Source organism: Salmo salar, chromosome ssa09 (assembly GCF_905237065.1).
Source record: "Salmo salar chromosome ssa09, Ssal_v3.1, whole genome shotgun sequence".
NCBI classification, from domain to species: domain Eukaryota; kingdom Metazoa; phylum Chordata; class Actinopteri; order Salmoniformes; family Salmonidae; genus Salmo; species Salmo salar.
In genome coordinates, this window is record NC_059450.1 from 137,530,748 (window position 1) to 137,558,205 (window position 27,458).

Sequence of the window (27,458 nt, forward strand, 5' to 3'; positions counted from 1 at the left end):
AGCCACTGCACTCACAGTCTATATCTGGCACAGGTCAGAGACCTTATCATGCATGCAGCTATGAGAGATACTCCATATCTAAAATGGGATTCAGATGAGGAAAAACCTACACCAAAAAAATCAAATAAAATTGTATCGGTCACATGAGCCGAATACAACAGGTGTAAAAGATATTACTGTGAAATGCTTACTTACAAGCCCCTAACCAACAATGCAGTTCAAGAAATACACTTACTTGCTTTGAGATATTCCCCAAATAAGGGCAAGAAATGACTAATTAAATAGAGTCTACTTGCTAAACATCGTTCTGCTACATACTGCATTTGCGCCACAGAGGAATGCTCCAGCATTTCATATGAGCACATATAGCAACTTCAATGCACTGAAAAGGCTGAATCCAGCCTCCACTAATGCTAAACAGCCATTAGCCCCCAGCCTTGTCCATGTTTCACACTGTGAGTGGGTGAGTTCTGCTTTCTGCCCTCTCAGATATGTATTGATTGGCCTGCTATAGTTCTCTGTCTACCAGAAATATCCAGCCACTCAAATGCACATCTTCATATGCTCATTTATCACTCCAGTGTTAATCTGCTAAATAGTAATTATTCGCTAATATGGTCTATTTATTGCCTACCTCCTCATGCCTTTTGCACACACTGTATATAGACTTTCTTTTTCTACTGTATCATTGACTTGTTTATTGTGTTATTGGCTTGTTTGTTTACTCCCTGTGTAACTCTGTGTTGTTGTATGTGTCGAACTGCTTTGCTTTATCTTGGCCAGGTCGCAGTTGTAAATGAGAACTTGTTCTCAACTAGCCTACCTGGTTAAATAAAGGTGAAATAAAAAATAAATAAAAGAATACCATGAGTAGCAACAAGACATGGCTAAATACGACCTTGAAACCCCTTATAACTTTGGACGTATCCTTCCCAAAACTGAACAATGTTTTGCCAGTCTTAGTTGGTCTTTCTATTATTCCAGCCAGTGGAGAACATAGACAGAGAGGGATTCTCTGAGAGAGTTTTTCTTTTAGATTTCAGTTAAAGCAGTGTGTCTGGCTGTCTGCACATTTCTGGTAATTACAAGTCCAAAAGTTGCCAAAATGAGCAAAGATGCATTTGTCTGAGGGGAAGAAAATGGATTTCTATTTTTCCCTGGCTGTGTGCAAACAGTAACCTTTATCCTTCACTTAAATGTTTGTCGCAGGCAATATCACAATGTAATTTGAAACTGACAGAATAACAAATGATATTGTGGAGTGAATATAATATGAGCTAGTCAGAGGACAAACAGAGCAGAAGGCATTATCTAACTGTGATATGCTAACAGTCTAAAGTTAGAAGGTTATGAGGCTGAATCCAGCACTAAAAATAGAAATAACCGTTTGTGAGGTGGCAAAACTTGCATGGTGGAGGTAGTGGGAGTCAATTGTCCCTCATTTCACCCACTGGGCAATTCTTCAGCCCTGACCTCCCCCCCACACACACACACGCACACACACACGCATGCACGCACTAGACAGGCCGCCAGGCGCCAACCAACGCTCCTCCTCTAGAATACCCCTCAGCCCCCCTACATGCTCTCACCTCCAAGCGTTTGACCTGCGTTTTCTCAAACTCCATCTTGGTCTCCATCTCTCGGATCTTGGCCTCATGCCTGCTGACCAGGGACTTCTCCACCATAGACGTCTCCTGGAACTCCAGCTGGCTCTGCAGTGCCGAGAGCTGTGAGAGTTTGAAATACAGGAGTAGGAACACACAAACAAGGAAGGGTTTTAGAAAGAACAACATACCGTAGCAGAAACAAACTGCAACCATACAGTATATTATGCAAACTCAGCAAAAAAAGAAATGTCCTCTCACTGTCAACTGCATTTATTTTCAGCAAACTTAACATGTGTAAATATGTGTATGAACATAACAAGATTCAACAACTGAGACATGAACAAGTTCCACAGACATGTGACAAACAGAAATTTAATAATGTGTCCTTGAACAAAGGGAGGGTGAAAATCAAAAGTAACAGTCAGTATCTGGTGTGGCCACCAGCTGCATTAAGTACTGCAGTGCATCTCCTCCTCATGGACTGCACCAGATTTGCCAGTTCTTGCTGTGAGATGTTACCCTACTCTTTCACCAAGGCACCTGCAAGTTCCAGACATTTCTGGGAGGAATGGCCCTAGCCCTCACCCTCCGATCCAACAGGTCCCAGACGTGCTCAAAGGGATTGAGATCTGGGCTCTTCGCTGGCCATGGCAGAACACTGACATTCCTGTCTTGCAGGAAATCACACACAGAACGAGCAGTATGGCTGGTGGCATTGTCATGCTGGAGTGTCATGTCAGGATGAGCCTGCAGGAAGGGTACCACATGAGGGAGGAGGATGTCTTCCATGTAACACACAGCATTGAGATTGCCTGCAATGACAACAAGCTCAGTCCGATGATACCGTGACACACCGCCCCAGACCATGACGGACCCTCCACCTCCAAATTGATCCCGCTCCAGAGTACAGTCCCGCTCCAGTATGTATTTTATTTCATGATGTCAATGTTACTGCAAACATTCTTCATTCAACAACTCTACTTCCATCTATCGTTGTGATTTGGCAGGAATAAACACGTTTGACTTAAAAAAATCAGTTAAAAAAAAAAGTAACACTCATTCCTTCGTCGATAAACGCGAATCCGCCCATCACCCCTGGTGAGACAAAACCACGCCTCGTCAGTCAAGAGCACTTTTTGCCAGTACTGTCTGGTCCAGCGACGGTGGGTTTGTGCCTATAAGCGACGTTGTTGCCAGTGATGTCTGGTGAGGACCTGCCTTACAACAGGCCTACAAGCCCTCAGTTCAGCCTTTCTCAGCCTATTGTGGACAGTCTGAGCACTGATGGAGGGATTGTGCATTCCTGGTGTAACTCAAACAGTTGTTGTTGCCATCCTGTACCTATCCCGCAGGTGTGATGTTTGGATGTCCCGATCCTGTGCAGGTGTCTTTACACGAGGTCTGCCACTGCGAGGACGATCAGCTGTCCATCCTGTCTCCCTGTAGCGCTGTCTTAGGCGTCTCACAGTACGGACATTGCAATTTATTGCCCTGGCCACATCTGCAGTCCTCATGCCTCCTTGCAGCATGCCTAAGGCATGTTCACGCAGATGAGCAGGGACCCTGGGCATCTTTCTTTTGGTGTTTTTCAGAGTCAGTAGAAAGGCCTCTTTAGTGTCCTAAGTTTTCATAACTGTGACCTTAATTACCTACCGTCTGTAAGCTGTTAGTGTCTTAACGACCGTTCCACAGGTGCATGTTCATTAATTGTTTATGGTTCATTGAACAAGCATGGGAAACAGTGTTTAAACCCTTTACAATGAAGATCTGTGAAGTTATCTGGATTTTTACGAATTATCTTTGAAAGACAGGGTCCTGAAAAGGGACATTTATTTATTTGCTGAGTTTATATATATTATGTTATCAAATGAATGCAACAGCCTACAGTAGTGGTGCAAATGTTCAGCCCACCAATGCTGAAACACAACCTCCCCACAACTGGTGATCTATATCCACACCAGGGCTTTAAGCTTGAGGGCTACTCTCTATATCCACACCGGGGCTTTAAGCTTGAGGGCTACTGTCTATATCCACACCAGGGCTTTAAGCTTGAGGGCTACTCTCTATATCCACACCGGGGCTTTAAGCTTGAGGGCTACTCTCTATATCCACACCGGGGCTTTAAGCTTGAGGGCTACTCTCTATATCCACACCGGGGCTTTTCACATCACTACTGGGTGCTTTTCACATCTCTACTGGGTGCTTTTCACATCTCTACTGGGTGCATTTCACATCTCTACTGGGTGCTTTTCACATCACTACTGGGTGCTTTTCACATCACTACTGGGGGTCCAGATCCAAATCAACCTTCCTCTTCAGGAGTAGCCCGGCCTCTCTCTATTGAGTGGTTCAGAGTTTTAACATAGTTCAGACCAGGATAGGGATTCAAACACCGGACTTTGTTACATGCACTACATATCTATTATTTAAAGCGTAGATACGTGCCCCCAACTGAATTCCTTTTCATTATTTCTAAAAGTTGCTCCGCTGTTTCAAAGCAGAGAAACTATTTGCTAGGAATAATAATATCCTGAATATTGACTTAGGGACTTACATCGGAGGTCAGACGAGGCCTTTTTGTTTAATCTGAAACCAATATAGCTAAACTAACAACTACATTTATGCCCTCCAGTCCAACTCAAGTCTTTAAATAGGCCTAAAGTAACCTTCAAGGAAAGAAAAGATGACAGTTTTAAAACATACTGACTATATAATTATTCTTCTTATTATGTATTTCGATGTGAATTGAAAGAAACTGTCCTTTACAAGCTCCTGTATGAGGGAGCCCCTGGGAGCATCCTGTACGTTCAATAAGATGACAGCTTCCCTGCCATAATGACTGACTAGGCATCAGAGAGAGAGAGTGAGTGGAAGAGAGAGCAAGCCAGAGATAGCGGGGGAGAGAGAGAGAGAGAGAGAGCGCGGCGGGGGGGGAGAGAGAGAGAGCGGGGGAGAGAGAGAGAGAGCGCGGCGGGGGGGAGAGAGAGAGAAAGAGCGGCGGGGGGGGGAGAGAGAGAGAGAGAGAGAGTGGCGGGGGGGGGAGAGAGAGAGAGAGAGAGAGCGGCGGGGGGGAGAGAGAGCGGCGGGGGGTAGAGAGAGCGACTGAGAGCGGCGGGGGAGAGAGAGGGGGATGCGGACACTGCCCTCATAGCCTGATGATGATAGATCCTCCCCCTCTCCGCGACAGCGGGGATAATTGTTCCGAGGCCAGGGTCTCTGATGGTTATCTCCAGACTGGAGCGCCACAATGTGAGTGTCACGCTACAACACAAATGTCCCATGTCTGGGTGGGATTATGGGGCATCAGAGAGAGAGAGGTAAAAGTATTACAGGCTTGATCCCCTGCAGGGTCACCTTGATTTGATAAGAAAAGGCACACAGACTGTGACCACACAACACGGTTCCACAATGAAATCACTACGACTGTTAAAGCTGGGGACTACTAAAGCCAAATGTCACAGCCTGACTGGGTACCGTGACAGACAACAGTCAGACAGACGTTCTCTATCTTCAACTGCCAAACAGAGTTGACAATTTTATATATTCTGAAAGACATATCTCTAAAAAGACACATTGATTATCCCATGTAAATCATTTGTAAGGACTACCATGCAAAGAGAGGAAATAGGGGTGGAGGACTTTAAATTCCATGAGGCAGATGACTTATGTCAGCTAGCTAGTCCTGCTCAATGAGTCCCATTATGTTGTTCTAAGTGCAGACAAAGTGCTGCATTAGGATAGCACTGTCTATCCCTATACCCTCCCGGCTAAACAACTGTGTCCCAGTCAACTGTACCTTCTCCTGGACATCCTGCTTCTGCTTGAGGGCCTCCTCCAGCTGGGCTTGTAGGTCAGAGATCTGGGCTAGGTTCTGGGTCGACTACACACACACAAACAAGCTACTGGTCAGTCTGATAGGTTTAACACCAACTTATCTCTACAGTGTATTGCATCATGTTTACTTTAAGTAGCACAGTACAACATAATATATTCATCCCCATTTGGTCTACACAGCTAGAAAACAGATTGATAAACAACCATAAACAAACATGTTGATGGGACCATGTCACAGCGACATATTTTTAAAAGCAAGAGTAGGGAGGGGAGACAACACATCTCATTTCAATGTGACCTGTGTGAAATGAAATATTAGAGATTAGTGCTTTTTTCTGCTACGTGAAGCGCTCCGCATAGCGAGCCCAGGGGAACAGCTGTCTCACTTTAGACGGGATACATTCATTTGCAGCTAGTAAAAGCAGATCACTCATATTTCCATCAGTGTCAGACAGACAGAGCTCACTTTTCATCTCCTCTTGATAGCAAACTGCTCTACACAGATACACTAACACTAATGGAGAGCACTAAACTGATGCCAAATACTATTTACACCATTCAAATAATGCAGAATGACCAGAATGACCCTTGCATTGTGTCTGTTACCTGGACGACAGCTGACTTGTGCTTCTTCATGAGCTCGTTCATATCCTCCTGGTCCTCCTCCATACGAGACTGCAGATCATTCTTCTCCCTCAACAGCCTGCTCAACTGCTCTTCCAGCTGAGAGAGAGAGAGAGAGACGCAGAGAGATACAGAGAGAGAGAGATACAGAGAGACACAAAGGGATATACAGAGAGAGAGAGAGACACACAGAGAGAAAGCGACAGAGACAGTGAGAGAGAGCAAGAGACAGAGACACAGAGAGAGAACAAACATTGAGTAAAGCCAGTGTGGCTGTGTACACTACCGTTCAAAAGTTTGGGGTCACTTAGAAATGTCCTTGTTTTTGAAAGAAAAGCACATTTTCTGTCCATTAAAACAACATCAAATTGATCAGAAATACAGTGTAGACATTTTTAATGTTGTAAATGACTATTGCAGCTGGAAACGGCAGATTTTTTATGTAATATCTACATAGGCGTACAGAGGCCAATTATCAGCAACCATCACTCCTGTGTTCCAATGGCACGTTGTGTTAGCTAATCCAAGTTTATCATTTTAAAAGGCTAATTGATCATTAGAAAACCCTTTTGCAATTATGTTAGCACAGCTGAAAACTGTTATGCTGATTAAAGAAGCACAATACCAGCCTCAACGTCAACAGTGAAGAGGCGACTCCGGGATGCTGGCCTTCTAGGCAGAGTTGCAAAGAAGAAGCCATATCTCAGACTGGCCAATAAAAATAAAAGATTAAGATGGGCAATAGAACACAGACACTGGACAGAGGAACTCTGCCTAGAAGGCCATCATCCCAGAGTTGCCTCTTCACTGTTGATATTGAGACTGATGTTTTGCGGGTACTATTTAATGAAGGACTTGTGAGGCGTCTGTTTCTCAAACTAGACACTCTAATGTACTTGTCTACAGCAACTGAAATGCCTGCAACACTTAACAAAGAGCTGCAGTAAGATTCGGAATGGGTAGCAAGGAATAAGTTAGTCCTACATATTTCCAAAACTAAAAGCATTGTATTTGGGACAAATCATTCACTTAAATCTTAAACCTCAACTACATCTCATAATGAATAATGTGGAAATTGAGCAAGTTGAGGTGACTAACTGCTTGGAGTAACCCTGGATTGTAAACTGTCATGGTCAAAACATATTGATACAACAGTAGCTAAAATGGGGAGAAGTCTGTCCATAATAAAGCCTTCTTAACAACACTATCAACAAGGCAGGTCCTACAGGCCCTGGTTTTGTCGCACCTGGACTACTGTTCAGTCGTGTAGTCAGGTGCCACAAAGAGGGACTTAGGAATATTGCAGTTGGTTCAGAACAGGACAGCACGGCTGGCCCTTAAACGTACACAGAGAGCATGTAATGACATGCATATCAACCTCGCATGGCTCAAAGTGGAAGAGAGATTGACTTCATCACTACTTGTTTTTGTAAGAGGTGTTGACAAGCTGAATGGACACCCATGCATACCCCACAAGACATGCCACCAGAGGTCTCTTCACAGTCCCCAAGTCCAGAACAGACTATGGGAGAAACACAGTACTACATAGAGCCATGACTACATGGAACTCTATTCCACATCAGGTAACTGATGCAAGCAGTAGAATCAGATTTAAAAAACAGGTAAAAATACACCTTATGGAACAACAGGCACTGTGAAGAGACACACACAAAGGTACAGACACATGCATACGCACACATTGTGATATTGTTCTATGGTGGTATTAAACATCTTGTATTGTATATATGTAGTGGTGTAATAATGTTATATGATGTATTTATTTTATTTTTATTGAACCTTTATTTAACTAGGCAAATCAGTTAAGAACAAACTCTTATTCACAATGACGGCCTACCAAAAGGCAAAACGCCTCCTGTGGGGATGGGGCCTGGGATTAAAAATAAAAAAAACATATAAAATATAAATATAGGACAAAACAAACATCACAACAAGAGAGACACCACAACATAAAGAGAGACCTAAGACAACATAGCATGGTAGCAACACATGACAACACAGCATGGTAGCAACACAACATAAAAACAACATGGTAGCAACACAACATGGTAGCAGCACAACATAAAAACAACATGGTAGCAGCACAACATAAAAACAACATGGTAGCAACACAACATGGTAGCAGCACAACATAAAAACAACATGGTAGCAGCACAACATAAAAACAATATGGTAGCAACACAACATGGTAGCAGCACAACATAAAAACAACATGGTAGCAACACAACATGGTAGCAACACAACATGGTAGCAGCACAAAACATGGTACAAACATTATTGGGCACAGACAACAGCACAAAGGGCAAGAAGGTAGCGACAACAATACATCACGTGAAGCAGCCACAACTGTCAGTAAGAGTGTCCATGATTGAGTCTTTGAATGAAGAGATTGAGATAAAACAGTCCAGTTTGAGTGGTTTTTGCAGCTCGTTCCAGTCGCTAGCTGCAGCGAACTGAAAAGACGAGCGACCCAGGGATGTGTGTGCTTTGGGGACCTTCAACAGATTGTGACTGGCAGAACGGGTGTTATATGTGGAGGATGAGGGCCGCAGTAGATATCTCAGATAGGGGGGAGTGAGGCCTAAGAGGCGGTAGGTAGCCCAGTGAGGCGGCTGGTAGCCTAGTGGTTAGAGCGTTGGACTAGTAACTGAAAGGTTGTAAGATCAAATCCCTGAGCTGACAAGGTAAAAATCTGTTCAGCCCCTGAACAAGGCAGTTAACCCACTGTTCCTAGGCCGTCATTGAAAATAAGAATTTGTTCTCATTAACTGACTTGCCTAGTTAAATAAAGATTTTAAAAAAGAGGGTTTTATAAAATGATTTACCATATCATATGGAGACAGAAACAAACATTTTATCTCATAAGTACACATAATTGCAAATGATTAAACCCTTCCAATAGAAATGTAAAAAAAAACATTTAGTTACGAATAGAACTTTAATTAAATGAGTTGACTCTTCACATGGGATGAACTTTAATTAAATGAGTTGACTCTTGACATGGGATGAACTTTAATTAAATGAGTTGACTCTTGACATGGGATGAACTTTAATTAAATGAGTCGACTCTTGACATGGGATGAACTTTAATTAAATGAGTTGACTCTTGACATGGGATGAACTTTAATTAAATGAGTTGACTCTTGACATGGGATGAACTTTAATTAAATGAGTTGACTCTTGACATGGGATGAACTTTAATTAAATGAGTCGACTCTTGACATGGGATGAACTTTAATTAAATGAGTTGACTCTTCACATGGGATGAACTTTAATTAAATGAGTCGACTCTTGACATGGGATGAACTTTAATTAAATGAGTTGACTCTTCACATGGGATGAACTTTAATTAAATGAGTCGACTCTTGACATGGGATGACTTCACTAAACAACAAAAGAGAGGGAATATTGAATGATCCATCACATCTCCCAAAAATGTTTTCAACATACATCTGTAAAATGATAGTCTAGAAACTAAAGCTTTGGTTGTCTTCCTCTCAGCGTGAGTATAGAATGCAGTGATGTGTCCTATAAGGAGCATTGATGGTAAATCTGATGGCCGAATGGTAAATGTTAGCGACTAATACCTAATGCTAGCAGGGTGTTCCTAACTGACTTCTGTGGAAACGTCAGAGGCGTAATCCTATTTCTATAATTACTTCAACAATGCAGAGAGGGGCAGCAGGGAGATGAGACGGACTGGGGACAGTCGCGGATGTATTAATAAATGATGAATAATGTGGATATCAGAAAAGGATAATGAATCCATTAGTACATAGCTGAGAGATGAGAAGACTTGTAAAGCACGCTGGCACAGTGACATCCATCTTATTCACATGGAGGGAAAAACAGACCGGGAGAATGGATAATGGACCACATCTGATGAATTTCACCAAAATAGAACCAACAGAAATCCTTGGAAAGAAATTGCAAGATTTCATACTGGTATTAATGACATGGTTGCTATTTTAATAAGGAGATACCCATTCAATGATTGTTTCCTATGTTAAACCAAATAAATGCCCTCATTGCCCAAAAATATGTGCAGGTTAAGTAAACATCAACCCCAATATAGACTTGATTGTTCCTGCTGTACTTCAATGCCAGAATTTAAAAAAACAAAAAAACATTGACAATCATGCCAAGAAAATGCACATTTAGACTGATGAAATCAGTGTGTGTGAATATGTGCTGCAACCTGGAAAACATCTATCCATCCATTCCTCCATCCACCTCACCCAGTTTCTATTGTTCCTGACCTGCTGCGGTGTGAACTCAATTACCATTCCCTCTCGCTGCCGAGATAATATTCACCCAATGACAGCTGTATTAAACTGTAATGGATTTCAAGGTGATACGTCTTGTTCAAATTAGAAATGTTCCCGGAAACATTCCATCATAATGCCAGTTTCACCGCCGAGAGAGGTGGATGTCACATCAAGAGAAAGGTGAGGATGAGGAGGGAGAAAGAGAGAACGAGAGCGAGAGAAAGGTATAAAATGAGAGGGGGATGAGAAAAGACAGGGGGAGAGGAACAAAATAAGGAGAGAGGTAAGAGAAGGAGAAAAAAGGAGAGAGGTAAGAGAAGGAGAAAAGAGGAGAGAGGTAAGAGAAGGAGAAAAGAGGAGAGAGGTAAGAGAAGGAAAAGAGAAAGAGGTAAGAGAAGGAGAAAGAGAGGAGAGAGGTAAGAGAAGGAGAAAAGAGGAGAGAGGTAAGAGAAGGAGAAAAGAGGAGAGAGGTAAGAGAAGGAGAAAAGAGGAGAGAGGTAAGAGAAGGAAAAAAGAGGAGAGATGTAAGAGAAGTAAAAAAGAAGGAGGTAAGAGAAGGAAAAGAGAAGGAGAGAGGTAACAGAAGGAGAAAAGAGAGAGGTAAGAGAAGGAGAAAAGAGGAGAGAGGTAAGAGAAGGAGAAAAGAGGAGAGAGGTAAGAGAAGGAGAAAAGAGGAGAGAGGTAAGAGAAGGAGAAAAGAGGAGAGAGGTAAGAGAAGGAAAAACGAAGGAGGTAAGAGAAGGAAAAGAGGAGAGAGGTAACAGAAGGAGAAAAGAGGAGAGAGGTAAGAGAAGGAGAAAAGAGGAGAGAGGTAAGAGAAGGAGAAAAGAGGAGAGAGGTAAGAGAAGGAGAAAAGAGGAGAGAGGTAAGAGAAGGAGAAAAGAGGAGAGAGGTAAGAGAAGGAAAAAAGAAGGAGGTAAGAGAAGGAAAAAAGAAGGAGGTAAGAGAAGGAAAAAAGAAGGAGGTAAGAGAAGGAAAAACGAAGGAGGTAAGAGAAGGAAAAGAGAAGGAGAGAGGTAAGAGAAAGAGAAAAGAGAAGGAGAGAGGTAAGAGAAAGAAAAAAGAGGAGGGAGGTAAGAGAAAAGAGGAGAGAGGTAAGAGAAGGAGAAAAGAGGAGAGAGGTAAGAGGAGAAAAGAGGAAAGGTAAGAGAAGGAGAAAAGAGGAAAGGTAAGAGAAGGAGAAAAGAGGCGAGAGGTAAGAGAAGGAGAAAAGAAGAAAGAGAGGAAACAGAGATGGCTGTTGGGTTGTTGCCATGACTCCCCTTAGAGCCCACACAGATGGTGTTGTCCTGATTAAAAGGTAGTTCACGGTGATAGAGTTCTTGAAATGTGGTGACATTTTGTCTTCTACTCAAGTGTTTCTTTGTCCTTTAGAGCTGCCTTGTCCATCTAATTGATGACGTTGGCAGAGCTCCAGATCTAAAGGTATTGTCCTAGTGTCCTTAGGAGAACACCTGCGTCTTTGTTGAAAAAGGTGTGTAGGAAGGTGTGAGAAGTGTGTAAGAAAGGTGTGCGTAGGAAAGGCATAAGTTGGTATTGGGCCCAATGTCACTCGGCTCCGTCATATACTCACATGTTCTCGCTTATCATTGCTATGTAGATGACACTCAACTACTTTTCTCTTTCCCCCCTTCTGACACCCGGGGAAGGCCTGCCTGCTCGAAGACCTTTCCATTACGGTTGACAGCTCCACGGTGTCCCCCTCCCAGAGTGCAAAGGATATTGGTGTGACCCTGGACAACACCCTGTCATTCTCTGCAAACATCACAGCAGTGACTCGCTCCTGCAGGTTTATGCTCCCCAACATCCGTAGAGTACGACTCTACCTCAAACAGGAAGTGGTGCAGGTCCTAATCCAGGCACTTGTCCTCTCCTGTCTGGACTACTGCAACTCACTGTTGGCTGGGCTCCCCGCTTTTAACATCAAACCTCTGCAACTTATCCAGAACGCTGCAGCCCGCCTGTTGTTCAACCTTCCCAAGTTCTTTCATGTCACCCACTCCTCCGCACACTCCACTGGCTTCCAGTCTAAGCTTGCATCCACTACTAGACCATGGTACTTGCCTACGGAGCAGCAAGAGGAACTGCCCCTCCCCCCTTCAGACTATGCTCAAACCCTATACCCTAACCCGAGTACTCCGTTCTGCCACCTCTGGTCTCTTGGCCCTCCCGTTCAGCCCAGTCCAAGCTCTTCTCTGTCCTGGCACCCCAATGGTGGAACCAGCTTAGGACAGCAGAGACCCTGCCCATCTTCCGAAAACATCTGAAACCGTACCTCTTCAAAGAGTATCTTAAATAATCCCATAGCACCCACCACCCCCTTCTCCCCGCCTCATCACCCCTCCCCCCAACACCTCGCACGCTCGGAATACATTTCATTCAACCGCTGAAAACCCTTCCACTTGCTGTCCTTAGGAGCACACCTGCCATTCTAAATGCTTTCACAGATGAACATAAATGGTGGCGAGTAAAAGTGCTGGCCTAGGTTAGAGGTCATAGGGTGTATGGAATAGGTTAGAGGTCATAGGGTGTATGGAATAGGTTAGAGGTAGGAAGGAATGGTGTACTGTACTCACAGCCTGTTTGGCTTTGGAGATGTCGTCCATCTGCACATGCAAGTCCTCAATCTCCACCTCCATAGATTTACGGGCCTTCACTGCTGCCGCACAGGTGAACTCTGACTCCTCCAGCTGAGACAGGGGGAGAGAGAGAGAGTGAGAAAGAGAAAGCGAGAGAAAGGTCGAAATTCTATAGAAATTGTATTCTGATGTTTCTTGACTTTCCCAGTATCTCTGTGGTGTGTCACGCAGGTGTAGGAACTGGACAAGTGTGCTAGGGGTACAACCTACCTGGTTTTTGAGCTGGGCGATCTCTCTCTTGCTTGGGGCGTTGTTCTTCATGTGGTCCAGCATGATCTGGGCATCAGCCAGCAGGGCCTTGGTGCGCTTCAGATCCTTCTTCAGCCTCTTCTCCGTCTCCACGTCTCTGGGTTTCACCTGGGGAGAGCAGCAACACAACCAGATTACGACCAGCTCAACACATTACAACACACACTAAACACAGTATCAACAAAAGCCTGCATAATCTGAAACTATCCAGTAGGAAGATTGACAGCCACTGGACATATAACTAGTCTGGGAAAGCCTGTAGAGTTGACGGTGGGCTGGTAGTGAGGTGTCTGTCAGTACCTGGTCCTGGGCAGACAGCAGCTTGGTCTCCAGTTCTCTCCTCTCACGTAGAACCTTCTGTTTGTCATCATACTCCTCCTCCAGCTGGACTTCTATCTGCTTCAGCTGAAAACACAGGAACACACTATATGTGACCTACAAATTGTGATCCAACTGAAAGAGACATGTTTACATAATAAAACTGAGTCATGGTCTATGTTTGTGCTTTGGTGACGAAACCAGCTATTTGTGGCAATTATAGTAACACATTTTCACAACGAATCATTTGCCTTTAGAGTCATGTAACGTTTCCGGTGTGTGCTGTACCTTCTTACTGCAGGACTGTCTGATCTCCTCCACCTCCTCGTCTTTACTCTCAATCTCCTTGGAGTGTGTCTGGCGCAGTCTCTCTGTCTCCATCTCCAGACGCAGCTTAGCCTGCACAACACAAAGACAGAGTAAGAGTGTCATACTCAATGGAGTGTGTGTGTATGTTTGTGTGCGCGCACGCACATCTGCATGTGCGTTCTAGTGTGAGTCTCTGTGTGCTTCTGTGTGTGCACGTTTGCATGTGTGTATACAAGCGTGTGTCTCTAACTCTATACTAGAGGTCGACCAATTAATCGGAATGGCCGATTAATTAGGGCCGATTTCAAGTTTTCGTATCAATCGGTATTTTGGCCACCGATTTGCCAATTTTTTATATATATATATATATATATATATATATATATATATTTTTTTTTTAATAATATTTTTTAACTAGGCAAGTCAGTTAAGAACACATTCTTATTTTCAATGACGGCCAAGGAACGGTGGGTTAACTGCTTTGTTCAGGGGCAGAACGACTGATTTTTACCTTGTCAGCTTGAGGATTCAATCTTGCAACCTTACGGTTAACTAGTCCAACGCTCTAACCACCTGCTTTACATTGCACTCCACGAGGAGCCTGCCTGTTACGCGAATGCAGTAAGAAGCCAAGGTAAGTTGCTAGCAAGCATTAAACTTATCTTATAAAAAACAATCAATCAATCATAATCACTAGTTAACTACACATGGTTGATGATATTACTAGTTTATCTAACGTGTCCTGCGTTGCATATAATCGATGCGGTGCGCATTCGCGAAAAAGGACTGTCGTTGCTCCAACGTGTACCTAACCCTAAACATCAATGTCTTTCTTAAAATCAATACACAAGTATATATTTTTAAACCTGCATATTTCGTTAATATTGCCTGCTAACATGAATTTATTTTAACTAGGGAAAATGTGTCACCTCTGCAACAGAGTCAGGGTATATGCAGCAGTTTGGGCCACCTGGCTCGTTGCGAACTGTGTGAATACTATTTCTTCCTAACAAAGACAGCCAACTTCGCCAAACGGGGGATGATTTAACAAAAGCGCATTTGCGAAAAAAAGCACAATCGTTGCACGACTGTACCTAACCATAAACATCAATGCCTTTCTTAAAATCAATACACAGAAGTATATATTTTTAAACCTGCATATTTAGCTAAAAGAAATCCAGGTTAGCAGGCAATATTTACCAGGTAAAATTGTGTCAGTTCTCTTGCGTTCATTGCACGCAGAGTCAGGGTATATGCAACAGTTTGGGCCGCCTGGCTCGTTGTGAACTAATTTGCCAGAATTTTATGTAATTATGACATAACATTGAAGGTTGTGCAATGTAACAGGAATATTTAGACTTAGGGATGCCACCCGTTAGATAAAATACGGAACGGTTCCGTATTTCACTGAAAAAATAAACGTTTTGTTTTCGAGATGATAGTTTCCGGATTCGACCATATTAATGACCTAAGGCTCGTATTTCTGTGTGTTTATTATATTATAATTAAGTCTATGATTTGATATTTGATAGAGCAGTCTGACTGAGCGGTGGTAGGCACCAGCAGGCTCGTAAGCATTCATTCAAACAGCACTTTCGTGCGTTTTGCCAGCAGCCCTTCGCAATTCTTCAAGCATTGCGCTGTTTATGACTTCAAGCCTATCAACTCCCAAGATTAGGCTGGTGTAACCGATGTGAAATGGCTAGCTAGTTAGCCGGGTGCGCGCTAATAGCGTTTCAAACGCCACTCGCTCTGAGACTTGGAGTAGTTTTTCCCCTTGCTCTGCATGGGTAACGCTGCTTCGAGGGGGGCTGTTGTCGATGTGTTCCTGGTTCGAGCCCAGGTAGGAGCGAGGAGAGGGACGGAAGCTATACTGTTGCACTGGCAATACTAAAGTGCCTATAAGAACATCCAATAGTCAAAGGTATATGAAATACAAATCGTATAGAGAGAAATAGTCCTATAATTCCTATAATAACTACAACCTAAAACTTCTTACCTAGGAATATTGAAGACTCAAGTTAAAAGGAACCACCAGCTTTCATATGTTCTCATGTTCTGAGCAAGGAACTTAAAGTTAGCTTTTTTACATGGCACATATTGCACTTTTACTTTCTTCTCCAACACTTTGTTTTTGCATTATTTAAACCAAGTTGAAAATGTTTATTTATTTGAGGCTAAATTGATAGTATTTATGTATTATATTAAGTTAAAATAAGTGTTCATTCAGTATTGTTGTAATTGTCATTATTACAAATACATTTTAAAAAAATGAAAAAACGGCCGATTTATCGGCAGCGGGGTTTTTTGGGCCCTCCAATAATCGGCATCGAAAAATCATAAATCGGTCGACCTCTACTCTATACCTGCTCCAGCATCTGTATAGTTCCGGCCTGTTCATCCAGCTCCTCTTCCTGGTCTTTGACCTTGGCCTCCAGGTCACGCATCGTCTTCTTCACCTTGGACAGTGATGCCTCGTCCTTGGTCTCCTGGGACGACAGGTCCAACAGCTCCGCCTCCAGCTGTTCTAACTTCACATTCTGTGCACACATCTCCAGGTCCTTGTCCTACAGGAAGAGAGGAAACACATTAAAACACACATCTCCAGATCCTTGTCCTACAGGAAGAGAGGAAACACATTAAAACACACATCTCCAGGTCCTTGTCCTATAGGGAGAGAGGAGATACATCTCCAGGTCCTTGTCCTACAGGAAGAGAGGAAACACATTAAAACACACATCTCCAGGTCCTTGTCCTATAGGAAGAGAGGAAACACATTAAAACACACATCTCCAGATCCTTGTCCTATAGGGAGAGAGGAGATACATCTCCAGGTCCTTGTCCTATAGGGAGAGAGGAGATACATCTCCAGGTCCTTGTCCTATAGAGAGAGAGGAGATACATCTCCAGGTCCTTGTCCTATAGGGAGAGAGGACATACATCTCCAGATCCTTGTCCTAAAGGGAGAGAGGAGATACATCTCCAGGTCCTTGTCCTATAGGGAGAGAGGAGATACATCTCCAGATCCTTGTCCTATAGGGAGAGAGGAGATACATCTCCAGGTCCTTGTCCTATAGGGAAAGAGGAGATGCATCTCCAGGTCCTTGTCCTATAGGGAGAGAGGAGATACATCTCCAGGTCCTTGTCCTATAGGGAGAGAGGAGATACATCTCCAGGTCCTTGTCCTATAGGGAGAGAGGAGATACATCTCCAGGTCCTTGTCCTTTAGGGAGAGAGGAGATACATCTCCAGCTCCTTGTCCTTTAGGGAGAGAGGAGATACATCTCCAGGTCCTTGTCCTTTAGGGAGAGAGGAGACACACATTACGGGTGTTTTCACACAATTATTGTGAAGTCGGTGCGGTTTACTTAATTTTGTGTGCAGTGTGAACACTCCAAAGGAACTCAGACCCCTCAAAAGAGCCCCTGAAGCCAACAGACCATCTGGAGAGGTCTGGTTCTGGTTGTAGGGCAATGTGAACCCAAAGCTCCTCAGGTTCGCTTGTCGTTATTCCCGCGCCACACACTAGACTACTGTAACACCGTTTCCCCTGCCATAAACCCTCACACTAGACTACTGTAACACCGTTTCCCCTGCCATAAACCCTCACACTAGACTACTGTAACACCGTTTCCCCTGCCATAAACCCTCACACTAGACTGCTGTAACACCGTTTCCCCTACCATAAACCCTCACACTAGACTACTGTAACACCGTTTCCCCTGCCATAACCCCTCACACTAGACTACTGTAACACCGTTTCCCCTGCCATAAACCCTCACACTAGACTACTGTAACACCGTTTCCCCTGCCATAAACCCTCACACTAGACTACTGTAACACCGTTTCCCCTACCATAAACCCTCACACTAGACGACTGTAACACCGTTTCCCCTGCCATAAACCCTCACACTAGACTACTGTAACACCGTTTCCCCTGCCATAAACCCTCACACTAGACTACTGTAACACCGTTTCCCCTGCCATAAACCCTCACACTAGACTACTGTAACACCGTTTCCCCTGCCATAAACCCTCACACTAGACTACAGTAACACCGTTTCCCCTGCCATAAACCCTCACACTAGACGACTGTAACACCGTTTCCCCTGCCATAAACCCTCACACTAGACTACTGTAACACCGTTTCCCCTGCCATAAACCCTCACACTAGACTACTGTAACACCGTTTCCCCTGCCATAAACCCTCACACTAGACGACTGTAACACCGTTTACCCTGCCATAAACCCTCACACTAGACTACTGTAACACCGTTTCCCCTGCCATAAACCCTCACACTAGACTACTGTAACACCGTTTCCCCTGCCATAAACCCTCACACTAGACTACTGTAACACCGTTTCCCCTGCCATAAACCCTCACACTAGACTACTGTAACACCGTTTCCCCTACCATAAACCCTCACACTAGACTACTGTAACACCGTTTCCCCTGCCATAAACCCTCACACTAGACTACTGTAACACCGTTTCCCCTGCCATAAACCCTCACACTAGACTACTGTAACACCGTTTCCCCTGCCATAAACCCTCACACTAGACTACTGTAACACCGTTTCCCCTGCCATAAACCCTCACACTAGACTACTGTAACACCGTTTCCCCTACCATAAACCCTCACACTAGACTACTGTAACACCGTTTCCCCTGCCATAACCCCTCACACTAGACTACTGTAACACCGTTTCCCCTGCCATAAACCCTCACACTAGACTACTGTAACACCGTTTCCCCTGCCATAAACCCTCACACTAGACTACTGTAACACCGTTTCCCCTGCCATAAACCCTCACACTAGACTACTGTAACACTGTTTCCCCTGCCATAAACCCTCACACTAGACTACTGTAACACCGTTTCCCCTACCATAAACCCTCACACTAGACTACTGTAACACTGTTTCCCCTGCCATAAACCCTCACACTAGACTACTGTAACACCGTTTCCCCTACCATAAACCCTCACACTAGACTACTGTAACACTGTTTCCCCTGCCATAAACCCTCACACATTGCTGCCACAACAGAGAAGTTGTCACGTCCTGACCAGTAAAGGGGTCTATTTGTTATTGTAGTTTGGTCAGGACGTGGCAGAGGGTATTTGTTTTCATGGTTTTGTGTATGTGTTTAGATAGAGGGATATTTTGTGTAGAGTGTTTCTGGGGTTTATTGGTGTAAGTGTCGATGTAGAGGGGGTAGTTGATTTAGGTGGTTCGGGGTGTGTGTGTATTGTACAGGGGTATTTGATTTATGTGTTCCGGGGTGTTGGGTATGTTCTTGTGTTTGTATTTCTGTGTTGGCCTGGTATGACTCTCAATCAGGAACAGCTGTACATCGTTGTTGCTGATTGAGAGTCATACTTAGGGAGCCTGTTTTCACCTGTCACTTTGTGGGAGGTTATTTCCGTGTTTAGCGTTATGCCTTACAGGACTGTTTACCGTCGTTGTGTTTTTGTATACGTGTTTGTTTTGGTTTCCCTTCTTTGTCCTAATAAAAGAAGATGAGTGTACATATACCCGCTGCGTTTTGGTCTCAACCCTTCGACACCCGTGACAGAAGTTGATAATGTGCTGATTCTGAGAAAAAACAAGTGCTTTTTCTGGATAGGTATATTGATTAGCAATTATCAAGGATGCACTGAAATTCAAAAATATGTGTGTAGTTTTTAGTTCAGATTATTTGTTTGCAATATGTGATCTATAGGCTAAGAGATCTTCATCAGCTGTTTATTGATTGGGGGTTTGAATAGTGTGAGAATCACAACATAGGGCACACAATCTATTGTAGCTCTCAAAGTAGCCTACATGGGGTGTACAATTTTCAATTATAGCATTATTTAATCTGCAGTTATTATTCTGCTATGTATTCTGTTACCAATAATATTTACGTGTTATTAGTATCTTCTGATTACAATTATTAGGTCTCATCTGTTAACAAAAGATTAGCTTCCAAAAGTTAAGTTGTTCTCTAGCTGTCCGATAACACAAGGGAACTGAGTTATTTTACCCCAGAGTTGACTTTAAAGAGGACTGAGATCAGTTATTTTAAAAGAGGTCTATATGTGAAAACACCCTAAGACACACATCTCCAGGTCCTATAGGGGGATACACACATTCAAAAATGATTTGTTTTCATTCAAATAGCTGTGCTTGATTGAGCTTGCCATGGAGCCAATGGAAAGGCCAACCCCAGCCACCTGACACTCCAGGAAGATTCAAACACTCAAAGTACTTGAAAGATTACAAATACTATTTGAACCCATTTTTGGCACACACACACAGATGTGGTAGGCCAGTAGTGTTGGTGTTTGTACAGTACCTCCAGTTGCTGTCGCAGGCTGAACACTTCTCCAGTCAGCATGTCCTTCTCTCTGCTCAGCTTCTCTCTAAGATTCTTCTCCCTCTGGACCTCATCCTGAGACAGGTTCTGCTCCGAGTCAAACCTGACACACACACACACACACACACACACACACACACACACACACACACACACACACACACACACACACACACACACACACACACACACACACACACACACACACACACACACACACACACACACACACACACACACACACACACACACACACGTTAATGCCTTGCCTGGCTAGACACACACCCTGCCGTGAGTCCCCTATCGACATAAAACATACTGGTACAGTATATGTGCACAGACACACACACACACACTCCCCATAACGGTGATAGGCACGGGGGGAGTGTTTGTTGTCCTGTTTACTTAGTGAACTAAAGAGGCTTAGACAGCAGGGGCCTTTAACAAGCACAGCTAAGCTTAGAGACCACACAGAGGGTGTGTGTGTGTGTGTTTCTCCCCCCCCCCAGAGTTCCAGGAGACGTCCATGGTGGAAAAGTCTCTGTTCAGTAGGCTGGAGGCCAAGTGTGTGTACACACGCACACCAAACATTTGCAGTGTGGTTGCAGCATCCCAGTAAGTTTTCTTACTGTGTGACACTACATAGCCTTTACTGATCTCCTAGATGAATTCTGTATTATATATCTCCTACTCTGCTGAGACATGATATCACTCAGTAACCATTACCACAGAGAGAGAGAGGGGGAGTTTGAGAGAGAGAGAGAAAGAGAGAGAAAGAGAGAAGGGGGAAAGCGAGAGATAGAAAGATCTGAGAGAGCTCTGCCTTTGGCCTAAAGAGCAGGAACCCAGACTTTATCAAAGACATTTGAAATACAGACATTGTCATCCTATAAGAAACATGCTATAAAGGAGACGGACCCACTGGTTGTCCTCTGGGTTACAGAGAGCTGGTAGGTGTGAAACTACCAGGTGTGAAACAGGGAAGAGACTCAGGGGATATGCTAATTTGGTATAGAACAGACCTATTACATTAGTCAAAACAGGAACATTTTACATCTGGCTAGAAATGAATAAGGAAATGATCTCAACTGAGAAAAATTTCCTCATGTGTGATACCTACAATTGAAGTCAGAAGTTTACATACACCTTAGCCAAATACATTTAAACTCAGTTTTTCACAATTCCTGACATTTAATCCTAGTAAATATTCCCTGTCTTAGGTCAGTTAGGATCACCACTTTATTTTAAGAATGTGAAATGTCAGAATAATAGTAGAGAGAATTTTATAGTATTTCAAATTTTATTTATTTCATCACATTCCCAGTGGGTCAGAAGTTTACATACACTCAATTAGTATTTGGTAGCATTGCCTTTAAATTGTTTAACTTGAGTCAAACGTTTCGGGTAGCCTTCCACAAGCTTCCCACAATAAGTTGGGTGAATTCTGGCCCATTCCTCCTGACAGAGCTGGTGTAACTGAGTCAGGTTTCTAGGCCTCCTTGCTCGCACACACATCCTTATGATGCCATCTATTTTGTGAAGTGCACCAGACCCTCCTGCAGCAAAGCACTCTCACAACATGATGCTGCCACCCCTGTGCTTCACGGTTGGGATGGTGTTCTTCAGCTTGCAAGCATCCCCCTTTTTCCTCCAAACATAACAATGGTCATTGTGGTCTTGGCTGATTTCTTTTGATTTTTTGAATTAGACGCAACAATTAGACATAACCAAATCATGAGAAACAAAAAGATAATTACTTGACACACTGGAAAGAATTAACAAAAAAACTGAGCAAACTAGAATGCTATTTGGCCCTAAACAGAGAGTACACAGTGGCAGAATACCTGACCACTATGACTGACCCAAAATTAAGGAAATCTTGGACATTTGAAATGTCTCTGTTCCTCTGAAACTTGTGTTGTTGTAATATTAACTGTTCATTTTTTTATTGTTTGTACAGACTCAGTGAGCATAGCCTTGCTATTGAGAAAGGCCGACCTGGCTCTCAAGAGAAGACAGGCTATGTGCACACTGTCCACAAAACGAGATGGAAACTGAGCTGCAGTTCTAACCTCCTGCCAAATATATGACCATATTAGAGACACATATTTACCTCAGATCACACAGACCCACAAAGAATTTGAAAACAAATCCAATTTTGATAAACTCCCATATATATTGGGTGAAATTCCACAGTGTGCCATCACAGCAGCAAGATTTGTGACCTGTTGCCACAGAAAAGGGCAACCAGTGAAGAACAAACACCATTGTAAATACAGAGACACGCTATCAGAGTCGGTACAGCCGCCTGGTTTCTTCATGCATCGCGCCAACAGAAAGAAGCATCTCTCTGGTAAGAAGAAGGGCGGGGGTGTATGCCTTATGATTAACGAGACGTGGTGTGATTATAACAACATACAGGAACTCAAGTCCTTTTGTTCACCTGACCTAGAATTCCTTACAATTAAATGCCGACCGCATTATCTACCAAGAGAATTCTCTTCGATCATAATCACAGTCGTTATATATATATATATATATATATATATATACACACACACATTTTATCAGTATATCGATTGCGCGATCCGGGCTGGCAAAACCCTGGATCATTGTTATTCTAACTTCCGCGACGCATATAAAGCCCTTCCCCGCCCCCCTTTCGGAAAAGCTGACCACGACTCCATTTTGTTGCTCCCAGCCTATAGACAGAAACTAAAACAGGAAGCACCCGTGCTCAGGTCTGTTCAACGCTGGTCCGACCAATCGGATTCCACGCTTCAAGTTTGCTTCGATCATGTGGACTGGGATATGTTCCGCATAGCGTCGAACAACAACATTGATGAATACGCTGATTCGGTGAGCGAGTTTATTAGCAAGTGCATCGGTGATGTTGTACCCACAGCATCTATTAAAACATTCCCCAACCAGAAACCGTGGATTGATGGCAGCATTCGCACAAAACTGAAAGTGCGAACCACTGCTTTTAATCAGGGCAAGGTGACCGGAAACATGACCGAATACAAACAGTGCAGCTATTCCGTCCGATAGGCAATCAAACAAGCTAAGCGTCAGTATAGACACAAAGTAGAGTCGCAATTCAACGGCTCAGACACGAGAGGTATGTGGCAGGGTCTACAGTCAATCACGGACTACAAAAGAAAAACCAGCCCCGTCGCGGACCACGATGTCTTGCTCCCAGACAAATTAAAGAACTTCTTTGCTCGCTTTGAGGACAATACAGTGCCACTGACACGGCCCGCTACCAAAACCTGCGGGCTCTCCTTCACTGCAGCCAACGTGAGTAAAACATTTAAAATGTGTTAACCCTCGCAAGGTTGCAGGTCCAGACGGCATCCCCAGCCGCGTCCTCAGAGCATGTGCAGACCAGCTGGCTGGTGTGTTTACAGACATATTCAATCAATCCTTATCCCAGTCTGCTGTTCCCACATGCTTCAAGAGGGCCACCATTGTTCCTGTTCCCAAGAAAGCTAAAGTAACTGAGCTAAACGACTACCGCCCCGTAGCACTCAGTTCCGTCATCATGAAGTTCTTTGAGAGACTAGTCAAGGACCATATCACCTCCACCCTACCTGACACCCTAGACCCATTCCAATTTGCTTACCGCCCCAATAGGTCCACAGACGAAGCAATCACACTGCACACTGCCCTAACCCATCTGGACAAGAGGAATACCTATATAAGAATGCTGTTCATCGACTACTGCTCAGCATTTAACACCATAGTACCCTCCAAACTCGTCATTAAGCTTGAGACCCTGGGTCTCAACCCTGCCCTGTGAAACTGGGTCCTGGACTTCCTGACGGGCCGCCCCCAGGTGGTGAGGGTAGGAAACAACATCTCCACCCCGCTGATCCTCAACCCTGGGGCCCCACAAGGGTGCGTTCTCAGCCCTCTCCTGTACTCCCTGTTCACCCACGACTGCGTGGAAATGCACGCCTCCAACTCAATCATCAAGTTTGCAGACGACACTACAGTAGGCTTGATTACCTGGTAGCCTTGATTACCAACAACGACGAGACGGCCTACAAGGAGGTGGTGAGGGCCCTCGGAGTGTGGTGTCAGGAAAATAACCTCACACTCAATGTCAACAAAACAAAGGAGATGATCGTGGACTTCAGGAAACAGCAGAGGGAGCAGCACCCTATCCACATCGATGGGACAGTAGTGGAGAAGGTGGGAAGTTTTAAGTTCCTCGGCGTACACATCACGGACAAACTGAAATGGTCCACCCACACAGACAGCGTGGTGAAGAAGGCGCAGCAGCGCCTCTTCAACCTCAGGAGGCTGAAGAAATTTGGCTTGTCACCAAAAACACTCACACACTTTTACAGATGCAAAATCGAGAGCATCCTGTCTGAATGTATCACCGCCTGGTACAGCAACTGCTCCGCCCACAACCGCAAGGCTCTCCAAAGGGTGGTGTGATCTGCACAACGCATCACCGGGGGAAAACTACCTGCCCTCCAGGACACCTACACCACCCGATGTCACAGGAAGGCCAAAAAGATCATCAAGGACAACAACCACCCGAGCCACTGCCTGTTCACCCCGCTATCATCCAGAAGGCGAGGTCAGTACAGGTGCATCAAAGCTGGGACCGAGAGACTGAAAAACAGCTTCTATCTCAAGGCCATCCGATTGTTAAACAGTCACCACTAACATTGAGTGGCTGCTGCCAACATATTGACTCAACTCTAGCCACTTTAATAATGGAAACATTGATGTAATAAATGTATCACTAGCCACTTTAAACAATGCCACTTTATATAATGTTTACATACCCTACATTACTCATCTCATATGTATATACTGTACTCTATAGCATCTACTGCATCTTGCCTATGCCGTTCGGCCATCACTCATTCATATATTTTGATGTACATATTCTTATTCATTCCTTTACACTTGTGTGTATAAGGTAGTTGTGAAATTGTTAGATTACTTGTTAGATATTACTGCATGGTCGGAACTAAAAGCACAAGCATTTCGCTACACTCGCATTAACATCTGCTAACCATGTGTATGTGACAAATAAAATTTAATTTGAACCTATATTTATGTTTATTTATTTTCCCTTTTGTACTACTTGCACATCATTACAACACAATATGACATTGAAATGTCTTTATTCTTTTGGAACTTTTGTGAGTGTAATGTTTACTGTAAATGTGTATTGTTTATTATCTATTTCACTTGCTTGGGCAATGTAAACATATGTTTCCCATGCCAATAAAGCCCCTTAAATTGAAATTGAATTGAGAGAGAGAGAGGGGGGAGAGAGATTGAGAGCGAGAGAGGGGGGGGAGAGAAATTGAGAGAGTAATGTGGTGTTTTATCCAGGACTTAAAATATTTGAAGTTACAGTGAAGATCTAAGGTAGTGAGCTCTGTTTCTTCTTCACGTCACAGTGAGGGCGACAGTATGAGTAGTATCAGGTTGTTGTTGCAGATCTGAACATACTGTATGAGTGTGTGTGTGTGTGTGTGTGTGTGTGTGTGTGTGTGTGTGTGTGTGTGTGTGTGTGTGTGTGTGTGTGTGGCGCACACCTCTCTGTGTATGTGTGTGTGTCTGTATCAAAGACTTAGTTAGACATCGCATAAATGTATCTGTCCCATTGTGGCATCTAGGAGAGCACAGGCAGCGCCATTGAGGCCCTCTCCATTTTGAAGTACTCCATTTTTTTCTTCTACTACTTCTATGAGTTGGTAAACAAACTAAAAGGGTGCATACTGCCACCTAGAGTGTTGTTTGAACAGGTATAAAGCCAAGGTTGCCGATTTACTGCCTCCTGCAGTTATGGAATGTTTTCTCACGAGTATAATTCATTGGCTGATCCCTCCTGGTGACCCGAATGGAATTAAGTGATCCTTTCTTAACCCATAGGAAGTCCCACCTAGTTGACTACTTCAAAATGGTGAAAGTCCTCAATGACGCTGCCCATGCTAAAATGGGCTTTTGAGTACGGGAGTCCTCTATCTTTAAGGTTGGTATTGTTTTATTTTTTTATTTCACCTTTATTTAACCAGGTAGGCCAGTTGAGAACAAGTTCACATTTACAACTGCGACCTGGCCAAGATAGAGCAAAGCAGTGTGACACAAGCAACACAGAGTTACAGATGGGATAAACGTCTTTGTCGGCCTACAGAGGGTGTGCGGTATGAACTGAACTCACTTCCTCTGTTTCTTCTCCAGGTCGTGGTTGCGGCTCTGCTGGCCCTCCAGGTGTAGCTTGGTGTCCTGTAGCTCAGCCGTCAATCTCTGGCACTTCTTCTTCAGCTGCTGGGCCGTACGCTGCCCCTCCTCACTGTCTGCCTGGAGGTCACTTAGCTGGAGGAGGAGAGAGGGAAGGAGATAAAGAGAGAGATGTGTAACATTTAAAATATTTTTTTCAAAATAAGCAGAGGCATGAAAGAGGTCAAAGATTCCGTTAGCTTCTGTCAAGCTGTCTGTCTGAGTGGCCGACCAGGTGAGACGCACAGAAAGAGAAAGAAAAGACTAGTTATTGCTTCACTGCTCCTTTTATGTCTCACTGAGTGAGCGCTCAGGGAGTGTAAAGCTTTATTTGACGTTTTATGAGAAAGCTCAGAGGAGGTGTCAAAAACAGAGCAAGGGGCTGAGAAAAAGACAGAGAGAAAAATAAACGGCAGACAGAGATAGACAAAGACAGTGACAGACAGACACTTGCCCAGCAATGAGGAAAGGAGAGAGAAAAGGAGGGACAGAGACCCACCGAAAACACTAGTAAACTGCTTCTGGACAGAAGGAAGGAAGGATATGAGCTAAGTTTCTTTGCCTGTGAGCGTGTGTGTGTGTGTGTGTGTGTGTGTGTGTGTGTGTGTGTGTGTGTGTGTGTGTGTGTGTGTGTGGCTAGATGAGGTAGGTGTAAATCCCAACATGCAAGTGTGTGTAAGCAGTGTGAGGTTGAGTTAGAAGTGTGTGTCCGACGCTGCCTTACCCTCCTCTCCAGCTGCCGTTTGTTCTGCTGCTCCACCTCCAGCTTGTCAATAAACTCCTGCTGTAACCTCTTCTTGGTGAACTCTGTCTCTCTGATGGCCCTCTCATACTTCAGTCTCCACTCTCCCCCTAACAGACACAACATGCGACAGCACAGTTAGCAGACAGGTCATGGACAGCACTACAAGAACCACACCACGTCAACATTCAATCCCAGGAGGTTGGTTTCACCTTAATTGGGGAGGACAGGTTTGT

The 27,458-nt window shown here is 44.0% G+C and overlaps 1 protein-coding gene across 13 annotated transcripts in view; it reads right to left on the bottom strand.

Annotated features, from left to right (window-relative positions):
• LOC106613097 (unconventional myosin-XVIIIa) overlaps positions 1 to 27,458 on the bottom strand; it is a 203,810-nt gene that overhangs the window by 20,507 nt on the left and 155,845 nt on the right. For all 13 annotated transcript variants that reach the window (XM_014215026.2, XM_014215025.2, XM_045724671.1 and 10 more), the window contains 11 exons: positions 27,205 to 27,332; positions 26,422 to 26,576; positions 20,205 to 20,328; positions 16,233 to 16,433; positions 13,846 to 13,956; positions 13,540 to 13,644; positions 13,201 to 13,347; positions 12,928 to 13,041; positions 6,048 to 6,164; positions 5,404 to 5,487; positions 1,590 to 1,727 (listed from right to left, as the gene is read on the bottom strand). In XM_014215026.2, coding sequence (XP_014070501.2) covers positions 1,590 to 1,727; positions 5,404 to 5,487; positions 6,048 to 6,164; positions 12,928 to 13,041; positions 13,201 to 13,347; positions 13,540 to 13,644; positions 13,846 to 13,956; positions 16,233 to 16,433; positions 20,205 to 20,328; positions 26,422 to 26,576; positions 27,205 to 27,332 — 1,424 coding nt within the window. The remainder of the gene's footprint in view (positions 1 to 1,589; positions 1,728 to 5,403; positions 5,488 to 6,047; positions 6,165 to 12,927; positions 13,042 to 13,200; positions 13,348 to 13,539; positions 13,645 to 13,845; positions 13,957 to 16,232; positions 16,434 to 20,204; positions 20,329 to 26,421; positions 26,577 to 27,204; positions 27,333 to 27,458) is intronic.